The sequence below is a fragment of the Antedon mediterranea genome, chromosome 1 (assembly GCF_964355755.1).
Source record: "Antedon mediterranea chromosome 1, ecAntMedi1.1, whole genome shotgun sequence".
Taxonomy (NCBI): domain Eukaryota; kingdom Metazoa; phylum Echinodermata; class Crinoidea; order Comatulida; family Antedonidae; genus Antedon; species Antedon mediterranea.
This window is the reverse complement of record NC_092670.1, coordinates 17,237,694-17,263,523: the sequence shown is the minus strand read 5'-3', so window position 1 is coordinate 17,263,523 and position 25,830 is coordinate 17,237,694. Positions and strand designations below refer to the sequence as shown.

General features: G+C 32.9%; 3 protein-coding genes across 3 annotated transcripts in view; all 3 read left to right on the top strand.

Annotated features, from left to right (window-relative positions):
* Positions 1 to 3,234: 3,234 nt before the first annotated feature.
* LOC140042395 (major facilitator superfamily domain-containing protein 8-like) lies at positions 3,235 to 4,845 on the top strand. Its single transcript, XM_072087697.1, has 4 exons — positions 3,235 to 3,296; positions 3,502 to 3,605; positions 4,007 to 4,194; positions 4,618 to 4,845. The coding sequence occupies exons 1-4, from the start codon at positions 3,235 to 3,237 to the stop codon at positions 4,843 to 4,845; spliced, it is 582 nt and encodes a 193-aa protein (XP_071943798.1).
* Positions 4,846 to 5,399: 554 nt separating this feature from the next.
* On the top strand, positions 5,400 to 9,080 carry LOC140047202 (histone-arginine methyltransferase METTL23-like). The gene is made up of 5 exons (XM_072092075.1): positions 5,400 to 5,539; positions 6,053 to 6,157; positions 6,294 to 6,534; positions 7,028 to 7,112; positions 7,570 to 9,080. Exons 1-5 carry the CDS (start codon positions 5,462 to 5,464, stop codon positions 7,718 to 7,720), a joined length of 660 nt encoding a protein of 219 aa, XP_071948176.1. The 5' UTR covers positions 5,400 to 5,461; the 3' UTR covers positions 7,721 to 9,080.
* Positions 9,081 to 10,494: 1,414 nt separating this feature from the next.
* LOC140059485 (polycystin-1-like) overlaps positions 10,495 to 25,830 on the top strand; it is a 29,389-nt gene continuing 14,053 nt past the window's right edge. Inside the window, exons 1-17 of the mRNA XM_072105416.1 lie at positions 10,495 to 10,614; positions 13,695 to 13,719; positions 15,407 to 15,912; positions 16,371 to 16,557; positions 16,812 to 16,990; positions 17,384 to 18,014; positions 18,393 to 18,536; positions 18,872 to 19,069; positions 19,422 to 19,654; positions 20,011 to 20,167; positions 20,352 to 20,440; positions 21,006 to 21,914; positions 22,344 to 22,488; positions 23,367 to 23,553; positions 24,122 to 24,321; positions 24,698 to 24,961; positions 25,433 to 25,605. Coding sequence (XP_071961517.1) covers positions 10,573 to 10,614; positions 13,695 to 13,719; positions 15,407 to 15,912; positions 16,371 to 16,557; positions 16,812 to 16,990; positions 17,384 to 18,014; positions 18,393 to 18,536; positions 18,872 to 19,069; positions 19,422 to 19,654; positions 20,011 to 20,167; positions 20,352 to 20,440; positions 21,006 to 21,914; positions 22,344 to 22,488; positions 23,367 to 23,553; positions 24,122 to 24,321; positions 24,698 to 24,961; positions 25,433 to 25,605 — 4,269 coding nt within the window. The 5' untranslated portion in view covers positions 10,495 to 10,572. The remainder of the gene's footprint in view (positions 10,615 to 13,694; positions 13,720 to 15,406; positions 15,913 to 16,370; positions 16,558 to 16,811; positions 16,991 to 17,383; positions 18,015 to 18,392; positions 18,537 to 18,871; positions 19,070 to 19,421; positions 19,655 to 20,010; positions 20,168 to 20,351; positions 20,441 to 21,005; positions 21,915 to 22,343; positions 22,489 to 23,366; positions 23,554 to 24,121; positions 24,322 to 24,697; positions 24,962 to 25,432; positions 25,606 to 25,830) is intronic.

Genomic DNA, 25,830 nt, shown 5'->3' with positions numbered 1-25,830 from the left:
AGTGTCATGATATAATATTAGAGACGTAGTACTAAACAATATAATAAGATCATCATGATGCTTATTGGGATCTAGCTAGATTTCACACTTACTATAGATTAATCAATCTTCGTTGATTTAGTTTGTTTGCTATTGATAAGTAGTGAACCTGGCTTTTGCAAATAATATGTTAAAAAACACGCTGATTCAAAAAGCAGATTTAGGGCCCGGAAAATGTATTTCATTTTTTTTCAATTATTTAATAAGTATATAATAAGTATTATAATTAATAATCGCTTGATTTGAACTTTTAAAGTTTACATTTTGAATCTCCACACTAACCGTGTAATATATTATAGTAGGCCATATACCATGTTATCTAAAAGTAGGTTATTATCAGATTACATAGGGGCAATGTTTGAATTTTCATTTATTGTAGTAGCGCATGATCGGCTCACCTTACACATTGCCAGCCGATGCTGTGAACGAGACGTTGTTTTATTCATATAGGCCTAAACGCTTAAAATGCTTGATTCGAACTCAGAATACACTAGGTAATACATTGATCATAAAAGTAAATACGAAATAATGAAAGAAAAAAATAAACATTTAATATTTTCATCTTTTCAGAAGCTCGACTAAACTTAAACGACGATGGCACTCCATACGCACCATGTACATTGTTGCCTTTTGCGAGGCTTTTGCCAACTCGATTATTCTAACTTCAATGTGGTCGTATTTGAAATATGTAAGTCATTTTATTATATATTTTTATGAAAAGAACAATACATTTCGCTTTCTTGCCATCGGAATAGCCCATGGAGTCGTTTAAAACAGTCGTTTAAATAGACTCTAAACAATTTATTTACTTTATTTATTCCCTTATTTGTGTACAATAAATATGTGTAATATTAAGTTTGCCGTAGCATTGTATAACAGCAAAGACAATAGAAAGTGTATGGATACTGTAATTGATAAATTTCATTGTTAACTTTTATTAAACCGAATCCCATAATTGATAACTATTGATTGATAATTGATAATTATTAAGCCGTATAAATGATAAGAGATAAAATGAAAGCCATAGCAAAACCTTTCCATTCATAATAATTTCTATAAAAACAAAACGAACATCTTGTATTATAAATCGTGTCATAATTAGAACACAATCGCATTCAATTAAATCTTTGTTTTATATGTTAACGCTTGGCCTACTTTTACAATTTCAGATGGATGATGATGTTGAGACGACCGTAATGGGGCAACTAACGGGAATGCAGGGGTTGTTAGCATTAGTGTCATGTATTACTTGTGGTAGTGTCAGCAGTAGAATTGGCTGTAAAATTCCGCTAATAATAACTAGTATTGCTGCTCTTGGTTCCAATATAGTTTATGTGATTCCATATCATATAGAGTCTCAACAAATTACTTTAGTCTACATATCAAGAGCCTTAGCTGGAATTTCTGGAGGTATACAAAGATTTAATATTCTATATGTCCTTTAATACATTGTGTGCAATGTGTAACGACTTATTATTGTTCTCAAACTATGATAGATAGCGTTAAGTCTGCCATTTTTCACAATTTTTGACACTTTATTTAACTTGTTAAAACCTTTTTAATCTTTTGATTCGTGTGAATCTTCATTTTGTTGTGTTTTATTGTACAGTTTTTATATGTTTCTCCAAAGGAAGGTGAATAAATTAGAATTTGAATTTGAATAATAGGTTGCTTAGCGATTGCTCGAGTATACTTATCTGTCGGTACCACCATACTTGAGAGAACTACAGCTACGTCTCATTTTGTTGCTGCCCAAATGCTTGGCTATACAGTGGGACCAGGTAACATTTCAACCTTTTTTTCGTATTCAACTAGTTTGACCACCTTACAATTAAAAATCTAAAGCTGTAATTGAACAATGCAAGTATCATTTTTTGGCTTTGCCTCTTTCAAAATTTAAAGAAATGGTTTTTTTTCTTTTCCAGTCTGTTTCATTCTCAAAATATTTGTAAATTAGAAGAACTGTTCTTTCTTATTGTTATTTTGTTTTGAAAGAAATAAATGTTACCTTGAATTGAATTCATTTTTTAAAAATGTAATAGGCATAAACAACTTGCATTTCTTGTATTGTTTTGTTGATAGTTTTACAAATGGCCTATGTTCCAATTGGAGAGGAAGGTTTTACAATTTCAACCATGAGCTTAAACGTTTACACTTTGCCTGCAGTCACCAACGTACTCTTGGTCAGCCTAACGCTGGTGTGTATCTTATTTTTGTTCAAAGAAGTACATGTTGATGACATCACTACAAGTGAAATAACGCGTTTAAAACAAGGTAAAGATTCCAATTTGGACATTTTATTGCTCATCCTTATGACTATGAAGTAGACCTAAAGTTATAATTTTAAAATAGAAATACCCACATGAACGTTTGTGTTGCTGATCGGTGACATGTACTTGTTTTTCGCCATCAGTAGAAGATTCATCATCAGTAGAAGAGTCATCAGTTGAGAAGGTTTCGTGGTTTTCTGGTCTTGATATAGTTGTTACCGTGTTTCTGAATCTTCTTTTCGCCGCCACCGTCTTTACCTTTGGAGTAAAATCAACGTGAGTAAAATAAATTAGTAGGCCTGCAGGTTTGCGGTAATCGGTGGTGTGTTCTAAAAGGAAAAGTAAAGATGAAGAATGCCTCGGCGTTTTGGTCTTTTGGAACCCGGTCTTTTTAAACTCTTGAGTCTTCTTGAAACTGAATAAATTATAACTTACTTTTGGAATTCACTTAACCATAAAACCTTTGTGAATACCACTTTATAAGAAAAATCCTTTAATGTTAATTTTAGGGTGGTCTTTATATATTGTTTATTGATGTTTTAGGCTTAAGGGAAATTCTTTAAAACTTAAGTTTGAATGATGAACCTGACAATAGGAAGTGTGTGGTCGATAATTGTCGCTTGGTGAAAATGATCGATTATGAATGGTCGATGTGGATGATTTAGATTGTTATGGTGAAAAACTTATTTATGTAAATTTAGTTTACTTGTCATGTCAACAAACTATTACATATTTTGATCTCCATTCGCACATTGTTATCATGTTTTATTTATATAAATATATGTTGTATTTTTGTTGGATGTGTGGAAAATTAATGAAGCAAACAAAACAAACAATTTCATTATATTTTAGAGTGGCAGCACCGTATGGAATGCACATACTTGGATGGAGTCGACAATTAGCAACACGTAATTTTAGCATGATAATGTTTACATTAGCTGGCCTCGCTATTTTTGTTGTGATGATATTGGGGAAAACATCAAAACTGTAAGTATAAAAATAAACGTGACGAGATAACGAATCCAGTAAGAGTGATTGCTGTTGATTTGCATATTATTATAGGCCTACTAAAAGCCACATTAGATTTTTCATTGTAGACCTAATACGTGATTGTTTAGCTATTTTAAAATCTTATTATATTATTTATTTATGACAATTGTATTCACATTATAGTTTTGTTACTTTCTTTTAGAATTGATGAGCGTGTTTCGTTATCAATTGGAATGGTTTTAACCATAATAAGCTCAGTTCTGCTTATCCCGTTTGGTCCTGGGTCACTTGAAAGACCCACTATAGGTTTGTTTGTCGACTTATGTTTACATCATTGTCTATCAAATGTAGTTATTATACTCTCTAAGTAAATCAATAAAAACATAAACTATATTATTATTGCATGATAGTAAACTAATATTGCTGTTTATTCAAATATTAATTACGTCATTTGGTTGGTCACGAGAAGTTGGTATATCGCTAGGTCAGTCAGTCAGTGACACCAGAGACAGGAATGTGACACGTTGATAACGCTTTGTACGCCGCCGCGCGTCATCATTTTCTTCATCTTCTTTCTTTTTATTTCCAAAACATAAGAATGGAAAGGGGGAATCTCTGAAGCATAGCTTATTACAAGTAGAACCCCCTGTTACCAAACTATATATATATAAATATAATGACGGTCATTGATATTGTATTTATTTTAGATGTAAATGGAACGTCTGCTAATATTGGTGAGGGAGGATGCCCATGGAAGTACTCCTGGTGTGATTCTACTCCAGCTATGCCAGTAGCCCAATACGTGACAGCTTTGAGTATTCAAGGTTTTGGGTACCCAATGTTACAAAGTACAGCATTCTTTATTTATGCCAAGACCTTACAACCTAAACATCAGGTATTTTAAACTAAAATCAAAAAGAATAATCTTGGATGTCCAGAGATAAAAATAAGAAACAATCACAGACTTCTGTAGAAAGCCTATCAAGTTATCATTTTGTAAGGGGAACATGTGAAGAATAAACAATATAAATTGTGCCTATGTCTATAGCAAATGACAACAAAACCAATAAAAGTATTATTAAGTTATAATAGACTATACTGTATGGTTAAACATAATAATTAAGTAAACATCGTAGTGTTTGATCATGGTAAACAGTTGCTCATTATTGATACGTAGGCCTAAAAGTTGAGAGAGTCAACCATAAGATATGATATATTACTGGAAGTTTGTGTACGGATGAAAATGAATATATGTATAATATAATGTATTAGGCCTCTACTGTATAAAAATTACAGTACTTGTGTTTTTTTTTCACAGGGTATTTGTATGGGTGTGTTTAGTGCTATGGGGAATATCGGCAGGCTGATAGGATCTTTATATGGTGGATTTGCATATTTCAAATACGGCGTTCAGTGGGCATTTGGCTCAAGTTGTATAATAATAAGTACTATGGGAATTGGTATAATATTGCTTTATCCTAGATTAATTCCATACACAGAACGGAAGAAGCAAAAAGACAAATACGAGGAAGAATGTTATCTCTAAAAGTGTAAAATATAATAGGCTATTTTTTAATGTTATTATAATAGTTATTCGTTTTAACCTAAACGTTGGATCGACAAAGTGATCATTACTTCTGTCTGATTAAACTTAGACAGTGTTTTTGTTGCTGTATAATAGTAGAACCATTTCTTTGGGAAACTCCTATTCACGGGACATTTTCCAGTATGAACCCATTTTTTAAGGTCCCGTGTCCCCTTAATAGGACTTATACAGTATGTCTTTTTAAGTTATGAAGTAATAACTTTATTAAAGCATATTCATCTTTGTTTTTCATTTTTGGACAACAGAACACTTTCGTAGAAACATTAAGTATGACACCCCGTGGGTTTATATTGAAACTGTGTAGCACATTTTATTTTCTTGTGGTCCATTGGAGTAGAATAAAATAGGGTTGATTTTTAAAAAGCGAAATAGTTGAGTTTTATTTTAAACGTGAAAAGCATTACTTGTGAAATATCAGAAAGTTTATAAATATTCCAGTCGAATGACTTCTGAAAGTACCAATCGAAACACAAAACTGTAAATAACACGCATGACTGGTTTTGTTGAGAGAGAAGGAAATGATGGAAAGTCCGCGCGAAATCTTGATTTCATGTGAATGGATGAAAAATGCATGAAAAGAAAGTTTGTTTTCGATTTATGTAATGAACAACAGATAGAAATAAACATCCCAGAGGTATATACAAACAAATACAGTAAACATTAACTCTAGCTTTCTAGGCCTCCTAGGTCTACTACTACTAGTATTATATAGCCTATAGGCCTAGCCTAGCCTAGGCCTAGCTAGTAGAGGCTAGGCTATCTAAAGCATGGCCAGCTGGGTGGTCGATATCGTTTGTGTCCCTTGAGCCAAGGGCCTAGGCATAGGAAGGATTTATTGGGTTTTATATTGTATATTTATTACATAATGCAAACCTATTATTATTTGTGGCTTTTATTTACCACCAGAATTTAGTTTTTTTAACTGAGCGCTCTAAATAAACATAAAACTTCTAAAAAATCGTTCAAATTGCACATAACAATAACATAATAATATATAACATATATAATAGTATTTGCCTTATTTATTAGAATGAATGGCCTGGTGCGTTTATTGTTCATTTTAAATATTTTGTATTGAATTGAAGATTTCTTCAGCAATAATATTATTATAGTATTAGTACCGCATCTTTTTATTTTGTTTTTATAGATTCTTGACCCTCGCTATGGCATGTATACATGGCCTGCAGCAGCTGTATTGGCGCAGTATATTGTTAACAGAAGAGATTATATTAAAACAAAGTTCATACTCGAGGTACAGTACTTATACATAGGTTAGCAATGTGTTTAACCCTAAGCTGCATGCAATTTGACAACCCTTTTTAATACATTAAAAAACAGAGCCAACAACAAGCCATTTGAGACATTTATTTTCAACATATTTTTTACAGCTAGGTGCTGGGACAAGTCTACCAGGTATATTAGCTTCTAAATTGGGAGCTAATGTGACCCTATCGGATAACAGTTTATTTCCTCAATGCATTGAACATAGCAAGAGAAGTTGTAAAGAGAATCAAGTTTTAGACAAAGTGGATTTTGTTGGTATAACTTGGGGTCAGTATTCATTAGCTCTTCTCAATCTTCCACACGTTGACATTGTGTTAGCCAGTGACTGTTTTTATGATGAAAAAGGTAGGAAATTTGTTTTTATATATAGTTATACATCCAAAGGCAAATTACTGAAAAAATGACTGTGGGTATCAGTGGCTGGATCTCAATGGAGATACAAAAAAAAAAAAAAAGCTAAATCAAAACGATAAGTAAAACAGCCATAAAAGTTAGCAGAGCTTTCGGCAACACTAGCCCTTCATCAGTGCAAGTGAAGGAATTTGAATAACGTAATTGTATAAGAGCTGGCAAGTGCTGCCTGGGTAGACAGGAATAAAAGAAATACAACAAAAGGAGGCAGGGTGGAGTCTGAATAAGAGTAGAAAACAAAGAAGGTAGCTTGGTAGAGATATAAACAATTTTGGAATAAAACTATATATAGTTATACAGTAAGAGTAATTCACAAAAATATTCTTGTATTATTGAACATTCCAACACCTTTGATTTAAAAATTAGATTGAATAATATTTTCTTTTGTTTTTCATTAATACAGTATTAACCATTTTTTACAATTTAGATTTTGAAGATGTACTTGTCACTGTTGCATTTATACTAAATAGATACAAGAATTCAAAGAGTTGGATTACCTATCAAGAAAGGATGTAAGATATACTTTATTAATCATCATTGTACTACACCATTATATTAGGGAACTTGTTATTTTGCAATGACCTATGACGTCATTAATATGAGTTTGGTTTAGCAATTTTTGTCAAGTTGCTGAACCCAATTTGGTCGATTCTAGGTCCAGAACATGACCATAGCTTTCTTTTATCGCAATCATGTGTATTTTAACCTATTTTTAACATGTGCATTTTAACCTATTTTTTGTTTAAAAAAAAATATATTTCAGAGCTGGAAGGCAAATGGAAAAATGATGAAATGCATAATTTACTTGAATTCTATACTAGGGATCTAGGTTAACACAAATCGAAAGCTTCTTATTTACATGGAAGCAAAATATAATATCAAACTTAACTACTATTATTAATGTACATTTTTCTTTCTTTTAAACTTAACACCTACTAATAAAATGTACTCTTTCTTATATTTATGTAGCTCGGATTTTGATATTGTGCATTTGTTGCACAAATGGAAACTGAAATGTTGCCATATACCTTTAAAGATGTTTGACGCTGGCTCGTCGTCGATTGGTCAGTCTCATCTCCCTGGTAACCATACAATTCGGATGATTGAATTAACACTTTAATGGCTGTTTCTCTATGTTCTGATGCTGCAAATACGCTATGTAAATTGTAACAAAGCATTAACATGATATCATTATTAAACCGTCGTTTAAATGGAAGCTGTTTACAAGGACAAGCCTCATAATAATTATATCATTAATAGTGCTTTGTTTACAATCATTACGCTTCGAAGACAGAAACACTGTATTAACAATTTTCAGAAATTAGGCCTACTGTATACAGACAGAACTACTGTTAAAGGGGCAGTTTCTCAAGACCCAACAATGTGCCTGTCTTAATAGGTGTTGCCCATAGTGTTGAAACATATATTGCCTCTCGTTCGGTTAACAAAATGTGTTATTTAATATGGAAGTCTCCTGAATAGGGGTGTTATGTTCCAAAGGAGGAGAACTAAAAATTACCAATTTTAAAGTAGAAACCCACGGGAAAGAGCAGAACTGGTAGGAACACTCTTAAGCTCTGTCTAGGCTACACTATCAAACTAGGTTGACAAAAAAAGTGTGATGTGCCCAAATTCCCAATGGTAGTGATATGACATCACCATGTCCATATATGGGCGCATCGTATTGTTATGTCACAAAGAACTTTGATAGTGTAGACAGAGCTTTACACCAGAGCGACAACGACAAATCAATGGTATGTAATTATTCCGTACTACCACGACTAAAACGTATTTTTAAAACATCGATATCCATATAGTTATAAAATACCATAAAATATAACTAATGTATTAAATAGATTTTGTTGGCTTTTGAAAGTAGACAATAAAAACACACTAAACACAATGCTTACCGTGATCTATAGAAAACACCCGATGACGCTCAAATTAGCTGGATGCGTCCATAGCAACGGACGAACGCATAAGCATTAACCAATATTCTGTTAAGATAGAGTTTCAAACTTGAATTCAAAATTATTTTAATCAACTATATATGTTCTTGTAATTGTTAAAATTAAAGTGCAATGAAGTGTGAAAGATACCCAGCCAATTTGATTACATGGTAAGGAAAACATAATTATAGTACAGTAAGTTGTATTTAATGTTTTAATCATTCCCAGGATTGAATCACATGTTTTTTTGTCTTTTGTGGGTTCTTCCAACTATTATCTTTAAAAAAACGTATCGTTTTTGATACAGTATTTAAATATAAATTACGTTGTCATAAAAACATGACCACATTTGTAGAATATAAGTACAGAGTCTAAATAAATATACGAACAAACAAACAAACTAGCATAATCCTTAAAAAGTAGAAATAATGGTGTAGTTTGGATATTGAACATAAACATAAGATGTTGAGTTGACATGTACAAGTATTTCTGTGTTCTCTTTCGAAGAACAGCCACAAGTATACATAATGTAAAAAACATACACTTTAATATTTTACCATTAAAAATTAATATAAAATCTGTTTTTCTTTGAAATTAGCCCATTTTTGTTCAGCCTTGATTTTATAACATGCATATTCATTCTTTATCAATTACATGTTTTTGTCACATAAACTTTGATAATGTAGACAGAGCTTTAAACAGAGAAAATGATAAATTCACCGACGATATAGAAAATATTGTATGTCTGAATTATGACTGACTCTACATAATAAGCATCGATCCTATTAAAGTATCTAAAACAAAACGTAACTCTTGAAAATCTACTACAAATATTAACATACGTCTGTTGCCATCACTTAAAGGAAATTGCTGTTGGCTGAAATTAAGGTTCATCGATTGAATAATTTAAGAAATATACAAAAGAAAATTATCGAACTATAACTACTATTGATGTGATTTGTAGTCGGTGTCTTTATACACCAGTAACCAGTGTACGTATTCTAGTATCATGTGATTGTCTGTCTTTATGCGCCGCGTACATGCGCGTATTCGAGTATTAGTGATATTGTAGTCGAGTCTCTTGTACACGTCAATTTGTGTTATTTCAGTACCTTTTGTGCGCCGCGCTTGCATTGGGCTTATATGATTTTGTAAGAGTGTCCATGCATGCCACATATAGGTTGCCTAATCGTATTCCTACCCAATTTTCTGTCTTTATGCGCCACGTACTATGCGCGTATTCGAGTGTTAGTGAGTGTAGTCGAGATTCCTGTTGTACACGTCACCTAAGCATACAATGTTTGTCATTTTAGTACCTTTGTGCGCCACGCTTATATGATTTTGTAAGAGTGTCCATGCATGCTACATGTAGATGGCCTAATCGTACTCTTTTTTTTATTTATTTAGATATATATTATATATATATATATATTCTTTTTTTAATCTAATCGTATTCCGACCCAAATTTTAAGTCATTTAATTTATACTGTAGGCCTACGATAATGGTGCCGTTTTTACGATTGAACGTTTGTTTGCACGTATGCTATCGACTATCCAATCATTTTTGTTTACTAAAATAATATGCACTAATGATGTCTTTCATTCGCTAAAATTGTATCGAGCGTCATTTGAATAAAATACGCTGTTTATGAATACGTCGTATAGAACAAGATCATAAACGTCTGTGGCAACGTGGAATATTACTTGTTAATTGCTACCTTGCACATCTAAGTAGATGTATTGTTCGAATGCGATCGACTATGATCACTTTTCATTAATAACTTAATAATACCAACTTGAAATTGTCTTCCGGCTTTATCGATCGGAAAAAATATCAAATCGTCGATTAACGATCAGTTTTGCGCATGCGTGTTAGGTTTTTCTAGATGCACAGTGTCGATGATTTTGTGCGAGAGTTGTCCGCGCACAATCGTCGTCGAGTTTATTGCGACATTTTGGGATTAAGATATTACCTCTACAAAATGTACATCATTGGTATGTTTAAAGTGTGAATTAAGGCAACATGGACAGGCGCCTGCCAATTGTTTTTATATTTATCATCTCGGTAAGTTTTTGAAACACTACCAATTTCAATAGGCCTATTTGATTAAAAAATGAAAACGATAAAATAGATTTTCTTTAAGAAAGGCAATATTGCCGGCAAGCCATATATATATATATATATTTGTTATTATACGTTATTCTTCCAATGTTGGTATTTGTTAGTTACGAAGGAGTAAAATCTTTGAAATTATTACCGAAAACAAGATTTTCCAGATGTAGGCCTATATTATTATCTTACATCATTAGCATAACCTTATGTTCAGTTTTTTATATGGAACACAAATTTATTTGATATTAGATATTTATTATGTATTTGTCTGCGTAATATCATAAGGTAACAGAGTCAGCACATTAATTCGGCTACATAGTTTAGGTTTATAAAGATTGCCATTAACAACCAACAGACAGTAAAACAATATAGTTATTTACAGTACGATGATAATAGGCCTAACCATTTGGATACTTTGCATCTAGGTGATATTTTATTTTTTGATAATACAGTACTGGGCCTACCGATAATCTTTATTTTCCCAAAATGTATATGAAAATATAAATTGAAATAATAAAGAGAGAAAGGGTACGATAAAAGCTGCGCCTTTTTACACGTGAGCTAATGACCAAAAAATTACCAAGACCCTATCTGTATCAATTCGTTAATCTCCTTGAACCCGATGTAATACATTTTATAAATTGATTTCTGTTAATTAAGTTAATTCTACCACAGTTTTAGGTCTCAGTAAATCAATTGCAACGATTTTTTTGATAGACAAATCATTTACATGAAATTAACAAGTGGTATTAATTCATTTATTTAAATGAGGTGAAGCGTTTTAGTAGTACAGATGACGTAATGTAACCTTTCTCGCTGAATGATTTTTCATCAATTCTGTTTTGGCAGGTTAAAGGTGAAAAATGATCAGTTGATTTCCTATTGCCTATTTAAATGTTTTCAATGTCCTCACTTATACCCCTTTCACACCAAAACTCCGGAGTGATCTCCGGAGACACCCCGGGGTTTAGGACCATTCAAAACGTCGAAAAACTCCGGAGATACCCCTTTCACACCAACCTAGCAACAGTGTCTCCGGAGTTTTGCTTTTGGTGTGAAAGGGGTATTAGTAGGGAAGTTGAAATCCAACCACAAGAGTAACCAATAGTTAACACCACCTAGAACTAACCTTAATCCGTACCTAAGGGCTTCTTTGCTCAGGTACCAGAGATATGGAACCAACTTCCTCATTCCACATTTTTTTAATTCAAATCTCTCCTAAAACTCACCTGTTTCAATAGTTATTCTTTTCATGTTGCGCTGTGAGACTCCGGTAAAGACCGCTTTATAAATGTTCGATATTATTATTATTAACCATTTTGAATTAACTTTTAACCTAGAAGATGTTTTTTCTTGAAATCATAATATATCTGTATTTTAACTTAAAACAATTAACTCCTATATCAAGCAATAATGTTTGTTTGACTTGAATAATAATAAATGAAAGGAAATAAATATTCTTGATGCAGTGGAAGACAGATTTTCGTCACAGATGAATCTGTATAATAACGTGCTTTCGTAATTGGAGTAAGAAAAGAAAAAAATAAAATCGCCCAATATTTTGGGCTTATGCGTATGGTAATAATATTTTGTAATCTCCTTTGTTATCGTCCCGAAACGAAATCCGCTAATATTGGACAGGGACAGAGTGCTTGAGGAAGTCAGGGATAGGCCTACATCTGAATAAGGTGATTGTAATTAAAAACATTTAAATATAGATGCATTAAGCACCTTTGGTGGTGGAGAAGTGCGCATTAGAAATCATTATATCATTATTATAGAAATTATTATTACATTTTGAATGAATACCTAATTCAAATGACATGTTTTTTGTCTTACGTGGGTTCGTCCTACTTTTATTGCCCTTTTATTCTTCTTATTTTACTTGTAAAAAGATTCTAAACCACCGTTAGATAGATGGTCTGTAACGCAACATAAGAGTGGTTAAATTCAGAATATTTATAGATTTAGATATTCGTGGGGTTGAATGCTTTTTATGTCAACAAATTTCAGTGAAATTATTCCACACGCGTGGCTTCGTGTGCGTTCATGTTCAAATTATTAAAATACAATCGCTCATAAAACTTAGTTTGTGGTGGTGAATATAATATTTTATAGAAGAATAAGAATATGGTTATTTATGAACTGTGCTATGTTTATGAATAATGCTATAAATACGTATACATCGATAGTTTCTGTGTTATTATTATGTCAATGTAACAGTCAATGTTATTTAATTGTATCTTTATTTTTTCGATGTGAAAACATTTTAAATAAATTTGAGTTTCCAAATTATTTTATTCCATTCCTCGTTCCAACAAAAATTTGTTTATTTTTTAATAAAATCTAAACTGCATTTAAGAATAATTAGTTCCAATTGCCAAGTAAGGTATTTTATTCTATTCCTCGTTCCAAACAATTTGTTATTGTCTGCCAAATTTAGTTAATGTACGTGAGGATAGAGAAGAAGGAAGGACACTTGATGAGGGTGATTCATCCAGCAATTGCTGATCATTTGAGACCCTCAGAACAGATACAATACACAAAATACAACAACAAAAAAACAGAAAAGTTAAAGAAAAACAAAAGCCTATAAATAAAATAAATTACATGAGAATTAAAAATCGGAATAAGAAAATTTGGAAATATAGAAAATAACTGATATGTTAAATTTTAAAAAAATAGATAATATATATATAAATATTTAGATCTAAAATTTTACAATTTAAAGTCTGGAAAAGGATTACATAGTTTGGAGAAAAGTCAAGTCTAGGTTTGAAAGAGGAAAAGGATAATGAATTGCGGATAGATAGAGGAAGATCATTGAAGAAATGAGGAGCCTTGTAAAACGTAAAAGGTTATTCTTATACGTTTCCCGGTCCCTCAGATTACATAAAGCAGATATATTATTATTTTTATTCTATACAAACTCAACCAATGTCCTCCTCCATTTACAAACACGACGTTTGTTATTGTTTGCTACACGCTTTATATTAGTCGTGACATTGTTATATTCTTACTCTTTCTTCTAGATAACTTGGCAACCAGTTATCAGTGGTAAGTAATCAATATTGTTACTTTAATATAATTGTGTTTTACGATGCTGGATCTTAATTAAGAAAATATTTCCAATATATAAATTAAGTTATCAAAATAATAAAATTCAATGAATATATTTGGAAAAATATTTTCATGATTATTTCACCCAATAAAAGTTACTGTATCTAGATTTCTCCAATATTTGGTAATTTATATGTATCGCCTATTTAGTATCATATACCATAACCTTTTAATTAAACTAACCTTACATGATACAGGCATCACATGTGATACACATGAAATTCTGTATTACCGAATATTCCTATGATACAGGGAAAATATTGTCAATCTAATCTAAAACTAAAAAATAAATGTTTGGATACATTTTATAAAGGAGAACACGTAGAATTAACATTTTCTTCGTTGTTATTTGGCCTTGAACATTCGTTAGTTTCACGATTTGTATAAAAAATCCTCTCTGGTATTCATATAATTTATACACAGAACTACTATGGGAGATATTTAAAAATTCTAAAAAATAAGCCCAAATGACGATATGAGTTTTTACATTCCAGTTTATTGTGTTTCGATGGTTACAAATTACAATACATTGTTGTTGAATGTTGTTATCATAACAATAGTAAAGGATACTAGCATTATAATAATAGACGTGATGGCAATTATTGACAAAATAATCATCGCTTTTTTTATGACGATTATATTATTTTGCACAAAATTAGCTATCAAAATATTGCCTGCCTTCAGAATTTTGTTCAAATAATTTTTATCATATTAATCATCTCATAAATGTTTTATATTGTTGAAGTCAGTTTGATAGTTGTTGGTATATTATGGATTATTGTAGCGGTAATAAGTTGTCATGGTAACGTTATTCTCTAAATCTGGTAACAAAGTTGACACACTGATCTTTTTAAATATGTTATTAATTTATATTTCATATTTGGCTTTTTTTATGTCAACAATAGAATTGTGAATTTTACTCCTAGATGAATCCCTAAATACAACAATATGAGAATAGATAATGTGGTATGGAACGCCACAGAATATTACCTACTCAATATAGGCCTACAAATTGTCAACAAATATTCAACTAACTACTGTTTTTCAATGTAAATATGTAGATGCCATTTTTTGCAACTTACAAGATACAACGTAGTCCCATAGTGTCAAATTAGCCTAATATATAGAATTACAATTTAAACAGAACCGTTAATTAGAAATCCTTGTAACCAGACAACGTTACTATAACCACGTCATAAACATCAGTATCGTTATTTTAAAAGCTTTTAGTAAAGTATGGAGTTCTTTTGTTTGGTTGTCAAAATTCAATATTTTCTAAAAGGCTCGCTCATTAAGAGCCTATCATAATTTGCCAATAGATAGATTTTATTCTTAGAACGAATTAAGTTTAGCGGACAGTGCCCATGTCCTATGATAACCATTTCAACTTAAACCTCTTTTAAGCTTGATTCCCACAAGGACGCAACGCAGGAACGTAATCGCAAAAATTTGACCAATCACAAACGATGGATTATACGAAATGTCGCGTGTGATTGGTAAATACTTGCCTTGCCCTTATGTCCTTGTGAGAACCAATCTTTAAACTAGTTCCAACCCAAACTGTTATTGAATAAAGTTGTGTGCATTTCTACTGCTTACTGGTTGTTTGTGGTCTTTCTCACAGTTACACATGGTTGCTATGAAGTTGATAAGTTGGCTCGTGTATTTTATGAACCACCTGAAAACCGTGACCCAGATCAACTTACCCAACTTGGCTGTCAGATATCATGTGCACAATATGATTACGCGTTTGCTGCTGTTGAAGAGGGAAACATTTGCTTATGTTCTGTCACCAACACATATTTACCGGCGAATGCCTTTACATCTACATCTTGCAATGCACCTTGTACCGGGGATGGTGCTGAGACTTGTGGCGGTATAGGTTATTGTGAAGTGTTCGATTCTTTGAACACTCCCATTACAGTCAACTTGACAACAGGTGTTACGTTCATTGTTGGTGTTTCTGGTTCTATTACTGTTACTTCTACTGGTTACGAGCCGGAGTTTACTTTCGATTTTGGTGATGGCGTCGCTGTTACTGAACCGATAAAACTGTTGACACAATCTCATATCTACGCCATTCCTGGTTACTACAGTGTTAAATGCACAGCAGAAAATGGATTTTTGGCTGTAAGTTTGTAATATAAATTTCTTTAATAATAGACATGTACCAACCAAAATAACGCGTTAGTAAAATATATGCTTTCCATAAATGACTGAATGAAAGAAGAAAAAGCAAATTTCTGAGTTAGGTTTATGCGTATACAACAAATCGCAACTTGTCGGAGATCAAGAAATAGATTTGCTTAGAAAACAATGTGTTGAAGATTTGCTGCATAGCAACATTAGCAATACACCACTAACATGATTTAAGTTTGTATCTGTACGTAATTACGTATAGTACCTGTACGTAACTACGTATAGTACCTGTACGTAACTACGTTAGTACGAAGTCGAGTCATGTCGCACTGAACGCATAGAATTTCAGCACTTTTTTTCTAGAAAATTATGTTTGTGAAATAGCGCGTTTTTTTATTGATAGATATTTGTTACAATTGGCGAGATATGTTTGTTCATTTCTTTTAAAGGGTGATGAAGACACTACGGATGTATTGGTTCAAATGCAGATTGACGCTGATGGCCTCGATTTGGTTTGTCCAATTGTGGAAGATCTCAACAATGATTTTGATATGACTTTGACTGTGTTTAAGGGTTCTGAGATGTTGGTTGATGTTGATATGGATGGGGACACGTTAAACACGACTGCGATTGGTAGTAAGTTGTTGAGAATTCTATATTTTAACAACAAACTGACTTGAGGCCACTTTAAGGAGCTGTTCTTCAATTGCCATACAGTAAAACACTTCCTTTGGTACTTTGTTGGGTACTAGAGATCTCTCAGGAATTACTGTATATACTGTTTTGCAACATAAATTCAATATAGATTTTCACTGTGTATATTAATAATATAATAAAATAATGTTTTTAATTCATTCCTTCCTGAAATAACGAAATTGAATATTGAATAGGTCCTGCTATGTATAGTATTGGATTCATAGCACAGGATGCAAGGGCGGATTTAATGGACGGTACCTTGTTAAACTCTGGTTCCACGGTATGGGTTCTACCTAGACTAGAAATCCTACAACCTGGCTACATCATGTCAGTAGAGGCCTATGTTACTACACCTGGTACAGTCAACATACTTGTAAGATAAAGATAACATTGTTCTTGTATTACCGTAATTAATTCAATTTATTAAACAATCTAGCTTAATTATGTTTCGTTTGAAAGAAAAAATGTAGTTTAATTTAAGACTGTACTATGTTTTAATTTAAATATCAATGGTCCAGAGGCGATTAGACAAAGGACAACTATGTCTTACTGTAGGTCACATGCTTATTAAAGAAAGGAAGCTTTTAATGTATTTATTCTGTTGACTTACCAATCACATTAACCTTTTAGAATAATTACATAAAGTAAAAAATCAAAAAACAAAATGCCAAAAAAAACGAAATATTCATTATTATAACGGATAAAGTTTATACAGTAATTTTATTTCTTCCTAAATTCAAATTCTCATGTTGTTTTTGCATAATAGATCCTAAAACCACTGTGTTCAGGTGCCGACATTTACTGTCCTCAAAATAACAATTGCGATGTAGAAGCAAACTGTAACTATGACTTTGCCTATAAATCAAATCCACTATACACTGACTATTGTGGTACCACTGGCGTATACTGTGCAATGTCTGGTACGTGTAAATATGGTGGCGTGTGTTCTCCTAAGGACCCACGGTATGATGAATCCGGCCCAAGAACTGATTACAAAGTTATGGCAGCTATACCAGTAACATTTACAGTAACAAATGCGTCTCAGTATTTCCAGATACCAATAGCTGACATCATTGGAGGCACTCTTGCTGATATTGGCTTTGTTATTGGTTATGAAACGAATGCTGCGGGTTTTGGTTGGCAGAATATTACCAATAACACTATCGAGTACCAATATTCCGGAGTTGCATACAGTACGGGCTCGGTACTGGATGTCGCAGATGCTTTGGTTTTTGAAACTCAACATTATCTCCGAGTTAGTTTGGTTAAAGAACTTCTAGCGGTCATAACATACGCATTCCCGACGTATGGGGAACACCCAGTTACGGTTGATGTCCGTAATAGTTTGACCACTGAAACGAAAACATGTACAGTTACTATTCAACAGAATATAACAGGTATATATTTTGTGTGTCTAATATAATAGAGATTAAATATATGAATGAAATGTTGATAATTCGACGCTCGATCTGTTTGTCATCAACCCAGCATTTTGGTATTATATCTATTAACCAGATACTTTAAAACTATACAATGTTGTGATTTACATACATTATGTTTAGGCTAAAGGCTAAATTAAACTTTGTAGATAATTGAATTAAAATCCAAGCATTTATCGATTAATCGATATTAATAAGAATGTGTTTTTTTTGCGTTTAGAAAACTGATTCAAAACCCACATAACTGCATTCCGTTTACCAGAAATTTAAGGTGGATTTAGATTGTAATGGCATCAATTGAGCTAACACATTTTGTAATTTTCTTATCGATTTCAGGATTAGAACTGACAATGATAAACCACACTGTTGTAGATTCTACAGAAGAAGCGACACTCTTTGTATGGCTAGAGCGTGGTATTCCAGCGGCGCTGTACATTGATTGGGGAGATGGATCAACACCTGACGAAGTCGATAGAGTGTGTACGTAGTACTATTAAAGTCTTTTTTTTTTGGCTCCAATATCTGACATGATCAAGTTATTAGAAAATAAGCTCAAACAGACAGTACTTGTACTAGCCAGGGTTATCCGTTAACAAGTACAAGCTTGGAGAAGGTGAACGCAAGTAATTTGACCAAGATCATTGGAATGTGATTGGTCAATTGCGCCAGATTGCGAACCAGGCTTAAAACAAACAGGGTCGTAGAGAAGTTAAAAATATGTATTTATTTTGAAATTAAATTATTAAAATAATGTATTTATTGTATTACAATGCCCGGTATAAATTAAAAATTATTTACATATGTCTTTTTAACAGCAACCTCGCCTGATGTACCAGACAACATCACTCATTCGTTCGAGGCAGCGGGAAATTTAACAATAACAGTGAATGCAAGCAATTTGTGGAATTATGAAGTATTTGAATTTAACATCACCGTTTACAACCCAGTCGATTTAGCTGCATATGATATTGTTACAAACAGTCCTCAACCTAATGGTTTGGGGGATGTCAAAGGTAATGCAATGACGTCGGCACAACAAGTGAGTTGGCCAACCACAGACAAAAGAGAAATCACATGAATATCACGTCGTGATTGGTCAAATTGCAGTACTTGCGGTGCGCTTACATCCTTGCCGTGCGTCCTAGGTGAAACCAAAGCAGATGACGTGATCATTCTCATCACGCTAAATTCTTTCTTTCAACAGTATACAGTATAATGTCCTGTTCTTTTCTCATATGCTCACCGTCACAAATCGATTGTATTTGAACTTGTCTAAAATGTGTTATATACAGTACGTTGAAGGAAATGTTTCGAAAATATATATTTAACTTATTATAACAAATGTAATTGTATATTAAATTGTAGGAGTGATTACAACGGTTGTTACGTATAATAATGCGGCAGTTAAAGCACCCACTTTTGTGGATGTCTCGATCAGCGGTGGATATGCCTTTGACGAAGTCGTTTACGATGACATTTATGATATTACATCAATCGGACAGTCATGCTCGTTGAAAATTTCATTTACATATTCTGGCGAATACACACTTAAATTAGTATTTTCCAATCTACTAAATAGTGAAGAATATGAAGTATTGGTAAGGATATTGCAACGTTTGCAATCTAACAACAGGATGTTGAATTGCGGTGATCAAAGGGTTTATCTGTGGCTACGGCACGATCAGTTCCACGCCTCATATATGTAGGCCTCCTTGGCTTTGCTTTGCGAACGAAGATTTTACTGTTGGTATTTGTCGCAGCCAGATATAAGATCAAAGGACAGCTCAGTGTCCTGTTGTTAGATTGCCTTGGCACAGCGTATTTTCATCTAACAATGCTGTATACATTATTTTATTGTCATAATGTTTGATTGATTTATAAAATATTTGTATGCATCCTTTTTTTTGTTATATTAAAAATAATGAAATGATATTTTAATTGATCGTTTTGTTAGGTTGAAATAACAGACGTTATTTATAATTTTTCTGTAACACCACGTCATATACCAGTACAAGAGCAGTACAGAGATGCAGAAGATGCTAATCTAGTCAGTGGCACATGGCATGTCCCAATAGAAGTACCGACACTTTTTACTGCAAGTGTTCTACAAGGTAGGCCAATGTGGATGTACGATAATAGCTTTTAAAGATTACGATAATGTTGATATTAATAATGACTATGGTGAAACTGTTACTGTAGTATGTGGTGCTCTCACAGCGCCTAATAAAGAACCCACTGATTTGATATTCAAGTTAAACGGACGAGTACATTTTTGTATTATGTATTTATTATTAGGTAGCAACCTACAATACACATACTTTGATTTTGGTGATGGTGTAGCTGCAACTACATTCGACGATGTCTACAGTCATTCTTATCTGGCGGTATGTACTTTGTGTTTGTATTTGTTGTTTCAAATATTGTCAGTTTATTTAATCCAATTAATACTCATATTGTTATACAATATTAGAATATCCATAATAATAATAATAATATGTCGGTCTTACATAGCGCTTAATGCTAAAGCACGTCGCATTATTGCCATTGTTATTTATTTATTTTTTGAAATAAAAAACGTATATTGCAGATAGTAATCTTTGTACTTATCATGAGCCCATTTGTACACCTGGGTGGAGAGAGGCAAACGTAAGTAAAGTGTCTTGCCTAGCAATGCAACAACTTGAACTTCGGGTCTCGCGATCAGAAGTCGACCGCCCATTACACTGCGCCCATTACACTGCGCCCCACGCTCTATATATGGGAGTTTCAAAGTGCTGGAGAATGGATCCTCTGCCTTTCTTTTTTTTTATTATTATTATTTAATTTTAGGATATTTTATAAATCATTGCATTAGGTGCTATATACTGTAAGACTACCATTATTATTATTATTATAATATTTTAAATGGATTTAAATACTTTTTCTTTAATTGTTTTTTATTATTTTTAGATCGGTGATTATACAGTAACCGTACAGGCTAACAACTCAGTCAGTTCAACTAACGTATCTACTTTGAACATCAAAGTTGAATCCAGTGTACGAAACATAGTTGTTGATGAAGGCCCGTTAGCGGGGCAAAACGACTTGAAATACTTTACTATTAAAATCGGACAAGTTGGTAATAATACGTGTATTGTTTTTGATTACGGTGATGGAACTCCAAGGCAATTTTATGGCACACCAATAATGTGTTCAGGGTCTGACGACTATGTAGCTGTCGAATCGACAACAATCAATACCGAAATCGATATTTCCCACGCGTACACCGAAGAAAAGAGTTATGTGCTTAGGATAGAAGCGTATAATTTTGTATCAACCTTAATGGAAGAATATCCATTTGCAATAACGACACTGAACTGCCACGTACCTGATATAATAATACGTAACCACCAGCCTGATATAACGTTACCCAGTCTTGTGAACTCTAAAGATGTCTTGATTATCTCAACGCAAACTATTATTAACTGTGAAGAAACTGTTGAAAACATAAAATCTTGGAATCTAACGAAGGTCACACCAAACGGAATCGTTGAACGAGTAATAGACCTTGCGTCCTTAAATCCTGAAGACCAATTTTACACAGCAGCTTATGATGAAGCAGATATTAGATTTGACAAATTTAAGATGGATGTTGGCATTTATAAATTCATTTATACGGTTGAAATGTTGAGGTCGGAAACAGAACCAGTAGTATTTGTATCCAGTATGACACACTTTGTGAATGTGCAGAAGTTACCGTTAAACATAGCTGGAGTCGAGGGCCAAGTTGATAGACTATCAATCGGAATGGGACAGTTACTAGAATTGTCACCATATACATATTCTACAGATCCGAATATTGATCAGACATTTTCACAGGTATATTTTTTATTAAAAATTAAGTAAACGTGTTATATGTAGAAAATCTAGTCTGGGTTCAAGACGGAGTTTTGACTTAATATTAGTTAAAAATATTCCATGTTGGTTTAGGAGCTATTTTTTTCAACGCCATATGTTGGCACATATGGCGTTTCATACGTGCACTACTTGAGCTTGTATTCCAGAGACAAACTCTGAAAAGCCTCGAAATAACTATACAAATAACTTGGGGCAAGTCTACAGAAAACATGATAGGCCTAATATTTACCGTCTGACATGAACTACTGTAAAACATTTTTAGTAAATCTAGTTATTGTTATTATCTAATTTATTTCTTCAACATTTAAAACAAATAGATTTTTTAGTGTGCCCAGATATGGCAAAAAAGGACCATCGGCATTATATCTTCATTGTATTGTTTGTTTTAAGGGCATTGAAACATTCCAAATATTCTGCCGACGTAAAACTGAAAACTGGCCATCTGGGAACATAAACGACGATGTGCTAGCCAGCAATGGAAAAGTAGCCTGTATGGATCTTGAAGAAGATGAATTTGGAGGATGTTTTTGTGGAGGTTTGAATATGTTATTAATAGGGAGTTTTTAATTTGCGAGGACCTAGTAACTAGATGCATCATGTTAAAGAGTCGCTATCCAATCGAGTTTGAACAATACCATGAAAGCGCGCCCCATTGGTCTAATGGTTAGGACAACTACTGCATATGAAGCAGAAGGTTCCTCCTGTAACCTACACCCTCCCCTTACCAAATTAACATTAATGCAACATAATATCTGTTATAGTGGCACAAAATTATTTAATGATCTTCCCGACGAAATAAAAATGGCACCTTCAAAACAATATTTTCTTTTAAACCTAAACAAATTATACTCCATAAACAACTTATAATAATAGGCTTAAATGAACATATTTATTTTGGTTTTTCTGTGCTCACATAGTATTTTATTATTATTAACAATTGTCCTTGTCTTGCGTTACTTGTTTGTTTGTCTTGTTTTGTTTCTGTTCAAACTTCAGTATAATTACAACTTCTTAACTGGCTACCCGTCACAAGTGTTTTTTGGAGGGAAACCTCCAAATGCTATTACTGTCTGGGTTTTTTGCCTCTTAATTATTTATATTTAAATTGTTATTTTGTTTACCATGAAAGATAAGAATTAAATGTTATTATGAATGAATGAATGCAAAAGGTTCCGGTTTTGAATCTCGGTTGGGACGACTTTTTCTCATTCTCATAGATTTTCTCATCTTTATCGCTTCAAATTAATTAATTAAATGTCAGTATGTTTCATTGTTGTGCCTGTGATGTGTATATACATATATACTTAGTATCTTTTAGGTTTTTCATTTAATTGATTTAATTTAATTGAACATTATTTATCATCTTGTATTTATAAATCATAAATTAAATAAATTGTATTATCTGTTTGAAAGGACCTGGTATGATATTTCCTGAAAATGGGACCTATCTTCAACATACGAACTATACTCTAAACACAACACGTATGATTTCTGAAATTGATTATGAGATTGTACTGAAGGGAATAAAAGGAGAAAATGAAGGGTTAAGATACCTCGAACTAAGACTGACGGAATCTACTCCTCCTCAACCCATTATAAGGTAACTGTAGGCCTAACACATTCCTAAATACAGTGACGCTTTATCATGGAACTTTGCTATAATACTTGATTATTTTGCTCTCTGGTTTAACATTAACTGTTATGGTGTCTATTGCAATTATAAATACAATACTAATAATAATAATAGCACCAGTAGACATGTAATTTGTATAGTATTAATCCTAAATACAGTGATGCTGTATCATGAAACTTTCCTACGATACTTGGTTATTTTGATATCTTCCTGGGTTAACAGCCGATCCTCTGTACTATAATGTATACAATATTCATCCATCCATTCATTCATTTCATTTTGTACAATTATTCATGACTGTTTAACCATTGCCTTTTGTAAGTGCCGATGTTGTTTAGGCCTATTACTTGTCTTCTTGATGTTATTTTTTATCAACTTAACTGTGATGTAGCCTATTAATAAAGAATTTAATTTAATTTTTAAAGACACAGCATTGTAATTTTTTTAGAAATTTGCCTTCCGATTTAATATTATTAAATATATATTATTTAATATATTAATTTGTGATGTTTGTTTGTTTTTTTTTTAAATTCAGGATTGCGGATGGGACGCCGTTTTCTTACTCATTGGAACCGTCGAAGTATGGCCAGGTATTAAATTCTGATACTGACATTCGTGTCATTGGGGAATGTGTTCAGCCTTGTAATATTACTAGTTATAAATGGAAACTTCGACCCGGAAACGAAACCGGTTATTTTGAGGTGTCCTGGGATGATTACGATTCTAAACCAACAGGTATAGTAACCTTAATATATATTTTTAATTTGTACCATAGGCATATCATTTGACCATGATTTTAGTTTCTAGGTGTATTCTACTTAAATAAATAAATCAGCAGATATAGGTCCTCATGTGGGCAGTCCAGTAGGAGAAGCTCGCTGCAAGGTGTTTGCGAGTGACCACTCAAAGATAGAGTTCTATTTGAGATGTTTTTGCTCTTTGTTACAAACTCAAAGATAGAGTTCTATTTGAGATGTTTTTGCTCTTTGTTACAAACTCAAAAATAAAGTTCTATTTGAGATGTTTTTGCTCTTTGTTACAACCATCTGTTGCTCTTTATTTTACTTGGTACTTTAAACATATCTATATGTTATGCTGCTTATAAAAATAGGAATACAGACAAGTACATTATACATATCACGTGAGTTGGTTGAACAAAGCCTTCCTGTAGTAACTCGGTATGAGATTGAACTGGTAGCGACGGATTCTGACGGTGTAGATGGTGTAGCTGCTATCAGAATCGGTATTAACATACCTCCAGATGACGGTACTTGCACCTGTGAGTCTCCAACTACACTAACAGTAGGGGAAAGCGTAAATATAACGTGTGATAATTGGTATGACGCTGATGGTATTGGTGAATATAAAGTTTATAGTAAGTACACTTTCTGGAAAGAAATTGCCATTTTACAATATACTTGCTTTTGGTAACGTATTTTTTTAGTACAGTATATAATATTTTGTGGACGTTTCTGAAAATAGTCAAATATTCATCATCATTCATTGTTTAAACTAATCGCGAGTCGGTAAATGTTTGAGCCACATTAGGGCCGTAGCCACCAGGTACGGTTGGTAAGGTTTCAACCCAGTGTTAGACATTACCTGTCGATTATCAGTGGACACTGCATTGTTATTATTATCCTATACAAAAAGAAATCATGGGATGTAGGCCTACCTATAATGTGGAACTTTCGCTTTCGTCGACCTAGGTCATGACAATGTGTCGTCGGTCGTCGCAAATTGAAAGCTCCCTGAAACTAAACGAGCGTATAAATTATCGTCAGGTTGAGAAGCCGGTTTTTCACTAGGCGAGAACTAACTAAAGCTTAATTATAATTATTATTAGCTAAAAATAGTTTATCGACAACGGACAGCTTCTTATTTACACAAGAAACTGGTAAGCTTAACCATCTGAAGCCTCCGACTGGTCCAGAAAGTGACGATTATAAATTGGAATTGCACGTAGAAATTCGTGATAAGTTGAAGTCGTCGACCAGACTGAAAGTCTGTGATATCTTTGTAAGTATCATCTCATCATTAAGAGTGAATCTAAACAAGAGTTACATGCATAATGGTACTATTTTTTTAATTAAAAAAAAACATTTTGTTTTATTCTTCTAACCTAATAATGTATATTTCTCAACGACTTGTTTGTGTATTTTATTGTTGACAACCAGCGTAGTGTAGGCCTGGGCCTATTACTACGCATGCGCTAATTATAAGTAAGTTAGGCCTATATACTTT

Coding starts and splice junctions, on each gene's coding strand:
- LOC140047202 (XM_072092075.1), top strand. CDS start 5,462: ATGGATGAAAAATGCATGAAAAGAAAGTTTGTTTTCGATTTATGTAAT. Junction 6,535..7,027: donor CTGTTTTTATGATGAAAAAG/GTAGGAAATTTG, acceptor TTTACAATTTAG/ATTTTGAAGATGTACTTGTC. Junction 7,113..7,569: donor ATTACCTATCAAGAAAGGAT/GTAAGATATACT, acceptor ATATTTATGTAG/CTCGGATTTTGATATTGTGC.
- LOC140042395 (XM_072087697.1), top strand. CDS start 3,235: ATGTTTACATTAGCTGGCCTCGCTATTTTTGTTGTGATGATATTGGGG. Junction 3,297..3,501: donor TTGGGGAAAACATCAAAACT/GTAAGTATAAAA, acceptor ACTTTCTTTTAG/AATTGATGAGCGTGTTTCGT. Junction 3,606..4,006: donor ACTTGAAAGACCCACTATAG/GTTTGTTTGTCG, acceptor TATTTATTTTAG/ATGTAAATGGAACGTCTGCT.